The sequence below is a fragment of the Rhinolophus sinicus genome, linkage group LG04, assembly GCF_036562045.2.
Source record: "Rhinolophus sinicus isolate RSC01 linkage group LG04, ASM3656204v1, whole genome shotgun sequence".
Lineage (NCBI taxonomy): Eukaryota > Metazoa > Chordata > Mammalia > Chiroptera > Rhinolophidae > Rhinolophus > Rhinolophus sinicus.
Window position 1 is genome coordinate 140,898,562 of NC_133754.1, and position 11,436 is coordinate 140,909,997.

At 40.6% G+C, this 11,436-nt stretch overlaps 1 protein-coding gene across 4 annotated transcripts in view; it reads right to left on the minus strand.

The window, feature by feature from the left end:
* DOCK8 (dedicator of cytokinesis 8) overlaps nt 1-11,436 on the minus strand; it is a 192,190-nt gene that overhangs the window by 96,412 nt on the left and 84,342 nt on the right. For all 4 annotated transcript variants that reach the window (XM_019730243.2, XM_019730266.2, XM_019730259.2 and 1 more), the window contains 5 exons: nt 11,294-11,374; nt 10,046-10,205; nt 8,042-8,178; nt 6,432-6,525; nt 5,547-5,709 (listed from right to left, as the gene is read on the minus strand). In XM_019730243.2, coding sequence (XP_019585802.1) covers nt 5,547-5,709; nt 6,432-6,525; nt 8,042-8,178; nt 10,046-10,205; nt 11,294-11,374 — 635 coding nt within the window. The remainder of the gene's footprint in view (nt 1-5,546; nt 5,710-6,431; nt 6,526-8,041; nt 8,179-10,045; nt 10,206-11,293; nt 11,375-11,436) is intronic.

The following is an 11,436-nucleotide window of genomic DNA, read 5'->3' on the forward strand; positions in this document are numbered from 1 at the left end:
ACATTACGCCATCAAAAATTGTCCTCATGTGGTGAGGTTTCCTGCTGTGCTATGGAGTCTTGATAGACAAGTATTTGCTCTTTGCTAAATGTATCTCACCTGATCTCCCCGTACGTGCTGGGACTGCTTCCCAAGGGGGGTGGATGAAGTTGCATGGCCTTGTCCCCCGAGTTTCCAGTGGCTGAAGTCACTGTGGACCTTTCCATGGCTCCACAGAGTATGGGAGCTTATGGAGAGGATCTCCATGAAAGGGACGGGGAAGCTTTCATTCTTTAATGAGGACGTCAGACCCCCAGTGCCCCAACCCAGCCCTCCTGAATGGGAGTCTCTAGGTAGGTAAGTCCTTCAGCTGGGCACTTGTGTTTTTATAAAGTTCCACAATGGACTCTGAGGCACAAACACCCTCACTCCACCCCACCCCCTCACCCACAGCAGTGAGAAGAACCAGTGTGGACATACAACCAACTGGACTCAGGTTGGGAGTCCATTTCCCTGGACAAAATAAACTCCCTCTCAAGGACAGCTTCCATTCCCTCTGCCCAAACTCCTTCCTAACCACCGTATCCAGAATTATTTCTGGTTCATTCCTTTCCTTAGAAATCCTATTCACTCAATTATAATTTACAGGCATTCATTCATTCTATGCCATTCGTTTTGCCCCTGTAGGATGCAAGTCTGGCAGCAGTTCTCAAAACTCTGAATGGGAGGCACCTACCTCCGTTAGACCAGATAGCAGGCGAACTTTTCAGAATGAAGACGTCTGGTCTGAGAACATAGAGCTGAGTAGGAGGAGGCCTGAAAACAGCTAGTTATCCATCAAAGAAGTCCTGTTCTAAGTGATAGGCTTGTTCTCAGCAAGCACAGTCCTTCACAGCAAGTCTGATAATTGGATAGAAAGACCTCCGAGGCTCTCAGGGGTTGGGGTGAGAGATGGAAACGCACTTTCCCTAATGTAATCACCAGTGAAGGGGATGGCAAGGAGCTTAACAAGGTCATTACAACCTCGGCGCCTGTGATCTCGCACGTGCCCCCGTGGCAACCGCAAGATAAAATGCCCCTCGAGGTCTTGCTAGGCCTTGGCCCAGCCCGTGCTGTTTTCATTCTGCCCCCACCAAAAGGCAGCTGGCGTCTCCATTACCAGCTGCTAGGCCACATGAAAAATAAGCCAGGAGTTGGTCCAAACATGTTCCCAGGTTCACAACGAGTGTTTTCTTAATCTGGGTGTGGAGAAAGGAATGCCAAACTCAGGTTTGGGTAATCCTGTGTATCAACCTAATTTTTCCAGTTGTTCTGCTCTGCTTTCAGAATTACTGTCCTTGTGCTTGAGATTTTGCAAAAGCTCATGCCTGGGTCTGTTTCAGGGAACACTGGTCCGGTTTCACGCCTCTAGCCCATGCAAGTTGCACATGGCACTGCAGAAGGCCAAAGCCCCTGGTTTGGGAAACATTGGCCATTCCTGGGACTAGCACGGAGGGTTCTAGAAGTTCACCTCCTCCCTCAGAGAGGGTGTTGTTTTATTAGTGACTAACTCTCTTTGGCTCGTGGGGATATTTCTGGGGCCCAGCACAGTTCTCCTGTAAATGACCTAGATTGGCCCTTAAAGCAATTTGAATAAGGCACCGGCACCAGGGAGAGCATCCACAGAGTACACTGTGAATGGTGCCCGTTGTGATACATGATGGTGACCCTGACCAAGGGCACCAGAAGAGGTAGGGCAGTCAGAGGAGGCACTTGATGAGGTGGAAGGAGGGGGAGACCGAGGGCAGGAAGGCAATTTCAGCTGGTCCCAAGCCCATTTTATTTGAGGTTCCATGGCAGCTGCTCCTTTAAGAGAGATACAAGTAACCTGAATTCTACTAATACGGTGTTAGAAACCTCACTCATATTAGAATCCTGTAATGTGTGACTCTGGCCACACTCACACTCAAGGCCAGACGACATCTGCCATAGATCCATGGAATAGTTTCCTCCACCCAAGGGAACTCTACAGTTTATGTTACAGGTACACAAATTTAAAATTCAAATCCTGGCGTTGTCACTATAGGTATCCCTTCCTTGGCCCAATAGGTATGTTCTCCATAAGTTCTGGGTGGGTCAAATTTTTTTAAGTCAAACCATGTTTCAATTTCATTAGGTGGATCTTCTATCAAAGAATTATCCCTGAATTTACCTGCTTTGTAAATCTTAATCTTCATTTGTTTGATTTCCTTAAAGGGATACAGCTGTGACCAGGATTAGAGTCATGGAAATAGAAATGTCAACAGGGAAAGTTACCCCATGCCAACCCCTTAGAATGATGTCCAGAATTCAACTAAGTCAAAGGAAAACTTTTCTGAACAAAATAGGAACTGTGTCCCCACTGAAATAATACTCTTGGGAGAGAAAGGACTTTAGGCCATACCTGTTACTGATACTATGACGTAGATAAATTAAAAGACCTTTGCTTGAAGAAACTTTGGTTGGGGGAAGGGGATAGAAAAGCCATGAGGTGTCACCCCAATAAACTTTTATTTAAAAAAGAAAAGCCATGAGGTTATAAGTTTTTTGGGGTACAGAGAGATAGCACAGAATAAAAAGAAGGGAAAACTGACAGAAATGAGAAGACTAGGTCACCAAAGGCAATTAGTCAACCCACCAATTTGACCTGGGGTTCAGACCTGACTTGAGTCTTCCATTTCCGTTCTGTGAAATGGGAGTGGAGGTGTAGGAAGAGGAAGAATTTGTCTAGACTGGGTTACTGTCAAGACCAACCTAATCAAAAGCACTATAAAGCACAGGAGGACTGGAGAAGAAATCCTGAAGATTTAACAACAGCACAGGAGATTCAGACAAGATGCTCTCTAAACTCCGTAAAATTTTTCACATGGTAAGATTCTGTACCAAGTTCACTATAACTCTTGATCCTTAAACAAGGTATAAAATATGGTGGGCTGGGAGCCAAGAGAAGGTGTTATGACCAAACTTGGAGGGAAGTGTTTTCTATCATTCCCAAGCGTAGAGACCTGGTTTTAATGGGGGTGGCCTTGGCATTTCTACAACGTATACAATAACTAAGGAATATTCACTTTGCATTTGTGGGTCCGTTTCTCATGAAGCCAAGTTGGGTCCATAGTAATCCTCCTAGACTTGTTCGCCTTAGCATGTCTACATTTCTGAGTCATTTGGTGCACTAAGGCATTCTGAGTCCCACTGTGATGTAATTAAGGGTAATGTTTGTAGCAAGGAGTAGCAAGACTTGTAAATGCCTCCCATGGGTGATTAAATGCTGAGGGGAAGTTGAATAATTACTGAATTCATTTGGTGTAAGTTTATTCCAATGCCACGAGCATTTTTTTTTTCCATTTATAAGATAGGAATCTTTTGTTTCTAAAAAGATACAAACACAACATTCATAAGCAAGCATTTTCATGGCTTCATCTCCCTCTAGGGAATGGAGAACTGAAACGACTGCATCCTAGGAATGCTTATTTATCCAGGAGGGGGATGTGGGCTGAGTTTGTATTTAAGGAATGAGGATAGGAAATGAAGAGCTGCTTCCGAAAGGATTAAATGGGGGAAGGATGTTTGTACTTCAACACTGAAAGGAAGAGGTCCATTTCTAATTGTGTGGACGGTTGTTGTATTTCTCACTGTCATTTTTGACCTCAATGAACCACTCACTCTGTCTGGGCCTCAATTCTGTGTATCTGGAAATGTGGGGGTGGGTGTGTTTGGATTAGGTGGGTTCTGAAATTCTTTGCATTTCAATCCCACATACACATCAATCAAAACAGAAAGTGTGGGTGAGGATCTGGGGGAATCAAAACTTTCTTACACTGCTGGCATGATTGCAAACTGGTACAATTTGGGGAAAAAGTGGCAGTATGAATAAAACTTAAAATGTATATTACTTGTTATCCAGTAATTTCACTTTGGGGCATATTTCTTCAGAAAACTTTCATACATGTGCACAGAGAAACAAAGACAAAAATTCTCACTGCACAGTATTTGTAAGATCCCCAAACCGGAAAAAAACCACACATAATATCTACCAATAGAAAATGGATAAAAATATGGACTCTTCACACAAAGGAATACTATACAACATTTAAAAAGAATGACAAAGCGCTATATAAATCATATTAATATTTCTAAAATATAAGCTGTTAAGGAATTCTATCGGTTAAATTTGTGAAAATCTGTAAAAAGGATAATGACAGGAACTGAGTATAATACATTGAATTGATAAGATTCATGAGTCCACAGTAATACACAAAAAAGAAAAAATCATACTGTTGGATAAAAAGTACAGTATAATAGAGTGCATAGCCATTTATGTACATTTAAAATGAATGTAAAATAATACCATTTGATGTTCACAAATACATATACTGGGGGTGCCAAAATAAAGTACACATTTTAAGAGATGTTATCTACGTATTCCTTTTTGAAGTTGAATTGAATTACCGTAGCAATGTGTAGTATGACGTTCACTCAAAAGATGGCATTAATCAAACGAATGCTAGTGTCATTCATTGTATTACAAATTTAATACAGTTTTTTCCTTTCTTAAAATGTGTATACATTTTTTTGGCACCCTCTGTATACATATACATACATGTATGAAACCAAAGAAAATGAAAGAAAGGACACACTTATGTCCATCAGTGATGTTTGGGAAGCAAGATAGAAGTCTGTGGAGAAAAAGGAGACTTCAACTTAATCAGTGTGATTTTACACACACACACACACACACACACACACACACACACACACACATACACACACACACACACACATCATTTCTAGATGGTGGAAAAAAGGTGCTTGTGATAGCATTCTTCTCTGCATTAAAAAAACAAAAAACCTTCTCAAAATAAAAACCAAACTACAAGAGCAGCAATGCCTTTGACAACTGTATGTTGACAATTTCCCTCTCTGCTCCCACGTGAAGGGTCTCCAAGAAACAGAGGCAGCCTAACCTTTAGGCCTTTGCTCTCTAACTCCATGCTGTCCAATATGGCAGCCACCAGTCACTTACAGCTACTTGAATGTAAATGCAAATTAATTAAAGTTAAATAAAATTAAAATTTCACTTCTTCCAGTGCCCTACCCACATTTCAAATGCTGAATAGCCACATGTATTGGGCAGCACACATATAAAACGTTTCTATCATTGCTGTAAATTTTTTTGGACAGAGTTGGTCTTGCGCTAAAAACCTGTCTTCTATACACCGAGAACATTTTGGTCATATTGCTCTTTTCCTAATACATCCTTCAGCACACAGGAAAACGAAGGTAATGACAAGGAGGGTTTTTTTCATTTTTGGAAGGAATATGTCCACTATAATCCAATTATAACTGAAGTAACACTTTCTTGTTAAAGAAAATTAGATGAACCATTTTTAGAAAGTGATCTAGCGATTATCTATAGTTATGTACATATATTTCATTTTCTCTAAAACTTAAGAAGTAGGAAGGTAAGAAGTTGAAGGATGATGAAAGCATTATCCAAACAAAACTCTAAATATGGGTTCAATGGTTTTCCAGGAGCCTTTGCTTCTTACCTGTACACAGTATGAGGGACATACACTTCTCGGATTGGAAATTCCAAAACCTCTTTGTGTGGACGTGTCCGGTTTTCAGGAAAGGGTCTCACTGGCAGCAGTTCAGGAGTCAGACAACAACTGATTACCTCTGGAGCTACAGAAATCTCCAGTCTGAGCAAGCCTAAAGAGAGAAATATGACTATTTTAGTAGAGGCATTCTCCTGGTCCCAGGGAATCAAGAAAGATTGTTGTAGCATATTTCTTTTATGAAAATAAGAAGAAGTGGGAATGTAAGAGTTTTGAAATTCCCAGCTAATTGCTTATAGCTGGAGAAAAAGCATGTCATGACAACTTTTGAGATTTAGTTTCTAGAAATGAAAAAGCAAGAAATTGTACAATGAGTAGAAATGGATTAATGGATCTTTAAAACCCCTTCCAGAACTACCACAGTATGACAACAGTAGTTCAGTAGCTATTTGTGGTTTTCGAACTGGGTTCCCCGGTATCCCAGGGTCCTGCAGAAGTGCCTCAGTGGCTGTTAAGCTGAGGATAAGGAAGGTGCCCTCACCTTCTACCAAAGTATCTCACTTTCAGTTTTGTTTTCATCCTAAGATTTCTGTATAATATTTTATATGATAAAAGAGGCTCTGTTCAAACAATTATCTGATTATCTGAGAAACCAGATCTAAAGCATGTTTATTTACAGAATCAATCCTTCAACAGAATAGAAACTATTAATAATTTTCCAGAAAAAGCAGTCCAGTTCAGACTCAACTCCTAATGCAAAATTCCACATTTTACTTGGTAAACATGATTTTGTGAATTTTAGCATTTGACAAATAATGTGTCTAATCATAAATGACCTTGGCACAGCTTAAGAGGATAATGACAAGCCATCTGTACCTGGAATTGACTTGACTCTTCTCTGTAAGGATGAAGATCTTTTGTAGTCAGCTAAAAACTTGAATAAGTCTTCATCACTGAGGCGATCTCCCTCCTGCCAAGAGAGAAGCCAGGGTTAGTGGAGAAGCACCTCCTGGGGTAGGGACCAATGATTTCTGGAAAGACTTCTATCTTTACATTTTATTTTAATATGCCTTTTATCAAAATTAGGATGACAGGCAATGCTGAAGTCATTTAGTTCAACTTCCTGTCAAATATTCCTTTTTCACCACTCCTGGACTTACTGCCACTCAGCCTCTCATCAATCCTTCTGGGGATGGGGCTTCCACTGCATTCTAAGGAAGCCAGTTTGATCATTAACAATCTAGGCTAAACACTTCTTCCCCTATAACTTAAGCCCATTGATGCTTCTTTTGCTTGCTGGAATAATACAGAATAAGTTTACTTCCTTCTTCAAAGATTTGAAGATGGAAAAAGCATCTTCCTATCTTTTTCCTATCCACATTTTCTTCACATTTGTCTTGACTAAGAAGGCTAAGCATAAATGCTACCCTCTATGTGCCTACATGGGACAGGGCTCTGCCAAGAGATCCATGGGCAAGAGCTCTAATAGCCTGGTAAGGCAGGTACGTAAGTGTATTCTCAAGTACAGATAAGGAAACTCAGACTTGGTTAAGTACTTTGTCCCCCAAGGTAATACAATTGGAAGGGGTGTGTCTGGAATAGCAACCCTTTCAGTCCCATGCTATTTCTATTATGTGGCATATGCACAGAACCCTCAGCATCCCTTCTGCATTTCGGTTTGTTAATGCAACCCCTTGAAGACTGTTCCAACTATGGAAAATCGTCTAAACAGAGTCAAACAAGTCTAATTCTAGTCTGTGTTTTCTTTGGTAGGAAAATGCACGTAGCATAAAGTCTGCCATCCTAACCATTTGTGAGTGTACAGCTCAGGAGTGTTACGTGCATTTACATTGTGGGGCAACCAATCTCCAGAGCTCTTTCATGGCAACACGGAAACTCTGGACCCTTTAAACAGCAACTCCCTATTCCCCCTTCCTCCAGCCGTTGGCAATCATCATTCTACTTTCTTTTCTATGAATTTGATTACTCTAGGAAATTCTTTGTGTTTTAAAGCCTGGGTGTGGAACTAACAAAGAGCATCATTTGCAGTGGTCACATTCCACGAGCAAGTAGGCAGCCCTGAATAGCGGTAAGGACAACAGCCAGGTCAGGAAACCCTGAAATCAAGGGGGAAACAATGTTTCAGACTGTTTTCATAGCTTAATAAATGAATTGACCATGAGAGTTCAAATAGGATAGTTGTGATTAATTGGAGTGAATTCTTCTCCCAATTAAAAGAGCTAACACTCACTGAGCACTTGCTATATCCCAGGCACTCTGAGAAGAGCTTTACATGCCTCATGTCATTTAATCCTCCTAAAAGGCAAATGAAGCAAGTACCATCATCCCTGTTTTGTAGATACTGAAACTGAGGCTTGGTGAGGTTATCTCACTGTTCTCTTAATCACTACATATACTCCCCCTTTAGGCTCCAACACCCATCATTGTGGGGACAAATCTAGACACACTGTAACACGGAGAGATACCTGCTTGAAAAAGCTGTTAATGGTCATAGTGGTGGTCTTCAAGTTGGATCCAACCCCATTTTCCTCCAAGGACAGGGCTCTTTCAGAAAGCCTTCTCGATTGGGACAAAGTTCTCCGCTCACCCACAGAGCTTCTCCCTTTAAGGAAAACAACGGTCATTCTAAAGTATGTCCTTCTGTTATTAACAGGTTATTAACTTTACCATATATAAGATACGTTTAAAGTCACTGAACAAGAACAGTGAACATGGCCATTCTTGTTTTGAATGAAAATTTCCCTCCACTGACCCCTACCTTTCTTAGACCCCCTGTTGGAGCCTCTAACCTCCTCTGACCAGAGCGGAAAGGCCAGAGCAATGATAGTCCTCTCCCACATGGAGGGTAGACAGATGCCACCCAGCAGGAGTCCAGAGCTGCAGCCGGAACAGGGTCTTCAGATAAGCTTTATTTAATCAACAGTGTTTGTTTTTGTTTTATTTTACATTTGCATTCCATTGGGAGAGGCCTGTACTCAAATGCCCTTGAAGGCACTTGGGACTGTGACCCAAACATGCGAGGGTCAACCTGAGTACATTCTGAAGCCCAGCTATTTTCTGCTCCTGCTGTGTGCACCACGCAGCAGAACTGGCTGACCTGTGTAATGGGGATTAGAACCCTGAGTAACACCCAAACCCTGATACTCCACTTAGTTGTTGTTGTTTTTCTTTCTTCTTTCTTTTTTTTTTTTTTTAACCTCCTTTTAAGATTTTGGTGAGGATCTTGTTTCTTTCATACTGTAAAACTCAGGGGTTCTATTGTGAATAAATTGCTTAGAACTCTTAATATTGCCAACCAGTCTCTGAATATTCTCTTACCCTTAATTCTTGCCATACGGCCTCAATATTAATATCCTGCATTTTCTGGTTGCTTCTTAAGAACAGTCTCTGTAGTCATCAGGTTCATTTATCCTAGACCTGGACATTACTGAAGCCCCAACAAGCCCTATGTCTGAATTTATGGTATCATCTAATTTATGGTGTCCTCTAAACTCTATGCATAACTCTTTTAAATAGGCTATCTGAGTCTACATAGAAGTTGGTATTTTAAAAAACAACAACAACAACACTGTGGTATGAAGGTCAGGATGCACTAAAATGAGGTTTGTTATTGATAAATCAGAAATAACCCAGGGGTTCTGGCCAGCAAAAACCCCAGAATAGCAGCAACAATAACAAAATACCCTTTCCTCTACTCCTTGCTAAAGGCAACATTTCCTAAGTGGCAGAGCTAAGGAATGCACAAGAAATGTCACGAGAAATGTAACTGTAGACTTAAATATTTGCTGGATACAAAAACATTTAGGAAAATAGGAACTCTGCCACAGGTGGGGTGGGTCTACTTGAAAACTTGATAACCCTCTTGAACAGTTTCATACTAAACCTGTTTTAAAAAAATAATGATTCAAAGCAAGGGTGGGGTGATGAAAAAGAGAAATATGCTAAATAAATTATAACTAAATATTCTTTTGGCATCCACTTTTTCATTGCACTTGGCAAAATAAACTTTAAGGGGCTGGAAATTCTGCTGAGAAGCCTGAGTTTTGCTGTTTGAAACCCCCATGACAGTGGCTCTTCTTATGTTTAGAAGCCAACCATGGTGTCTTTGTTTAACACACTATATAAATGGTAGTTATATTTTCTTGCTATTTTCAAGAATCTTACTTTTAAGAGGAGATGAATACTGAAAATTAACTTTTTAAAGTGTCAAACTGCCCTGAAAATTCCAACCAAAAATCTTACTATAAGGGAATACTTAAACTCCACAAACATTCACGATAATTTTGGGGGATCACTGTCCAATCATGCATTTGTAATTCAGCCATAACAGTGTTTCATCCTATTTATCTCCTTCTTCCTTCTCATTCCCCACAGCTTACTGTATCCCCAATCCCCCACTAATAAACAGTTGACCTCAGAGTTGGTACAGTGGGGAGCCCACCCCTTCCCGCTGCAGCTGAAAAGCTTACCAACCATGGAATCCACATCGGTTACCTCCCTGTCCAGGGTGGAGACACTGAAAAAGCTTGCTAAGCTTATGGGAGCCCAGGCAAAGGGCATCCGGTATTTCCCCAAACGTTGGCAGAAGGATTCAGCTTGAAGTTTTAGTTTTTCAATCTTTTCTTTACTCTAGAGGAAAATGGAAAGAGACAAGCAGAAACAAATATGGCACCAGTACCAGGTCAACTGCCCTGCCATGGATATGACAGGCATCTCCCCAATCCCTACCCTACTGATTAAAAAGAGTGATGACTCGGCAGAAAACTGACACAACTTGGGACAGAAGTCTGACTGATGAGGGACTTCTCATCAGATTAGGAAAGGAGTTTAGAGAAAGGCTACATTCAACTATTAAATATACCTTAAGCTTAAAAAAAAAAAAGCCCAAGGTTTATTACACCAGCTAATCAACAAGTGCCTCTTTTAGGGGCTGGTTACATGACTTGAATTCACGTGAGAGAATCTTGGGATAAAAAGTTTTGGATATCATCTACCCTGCTCTCAAGAGAGCCTGTTTTTCAAAGTTCCCTTGGAAAAATCCAGAAAAATCTATAAAAGTTCCTAACAACTTCCTCATTAGGTTGACAACACTTCCAGGGTGTTCTTTGTAAGTTCAGAGCAAAAGGTAGATTTAAAAAAATGTCTTGGGTTCAATAATATTTGACATGTATAAGTCTGTAGTATGATGCTGGTTAGGCAAGTCTTATTCCAAAAGGGCCATGCTTTAAAAATCATATCAGGTGCTGAGAAAAGATGTCCCTTTTCATAAGCTCAGTACCGATGTTGTACTAATCAATTTATGACATATAGTAGTCTCAGCCCATTTCCAAATATCCATACCAGAAAGGATGGTGGCCCACGCTGCTGAGAAAAGCCAGAAGAGCTCTGTTTAGTTTCGTGGGGTCTCTGTGGCCCTGCCAACCAGCTGGGTCACAGCCTTAGAACCAAGGCAACAGGACATGGCCTTCTCCTAGTCAAGTCTGACAATCAAACATTGGTGAGTATATCATCATTTGTTGAGTTTAATCATTTATTTCGCTAAAATGTTATAATCAATGACCAGTTTCTCTTCCTTATTTGCTTTAAATACAACTTATTAGTGTCTCATATGGGGACATATTATGGACTAAACTCCATTAACTATATTGTGGGACACTCATGGAAAATATCTGCTTATTCTAAGATGTCACTATTTAGCAATATGCAAAATATCATACCTTTCCACCATCACTTTCTTTGATAACCATATAGGGTTCTGCACAGTCTCCAATCTCTCCCTGCTGAAGGACTTTTTCAATCTACCAACAAAAACAATATTAAAACAATGTACATGAATTACTCCCATATAACAGAATCTATT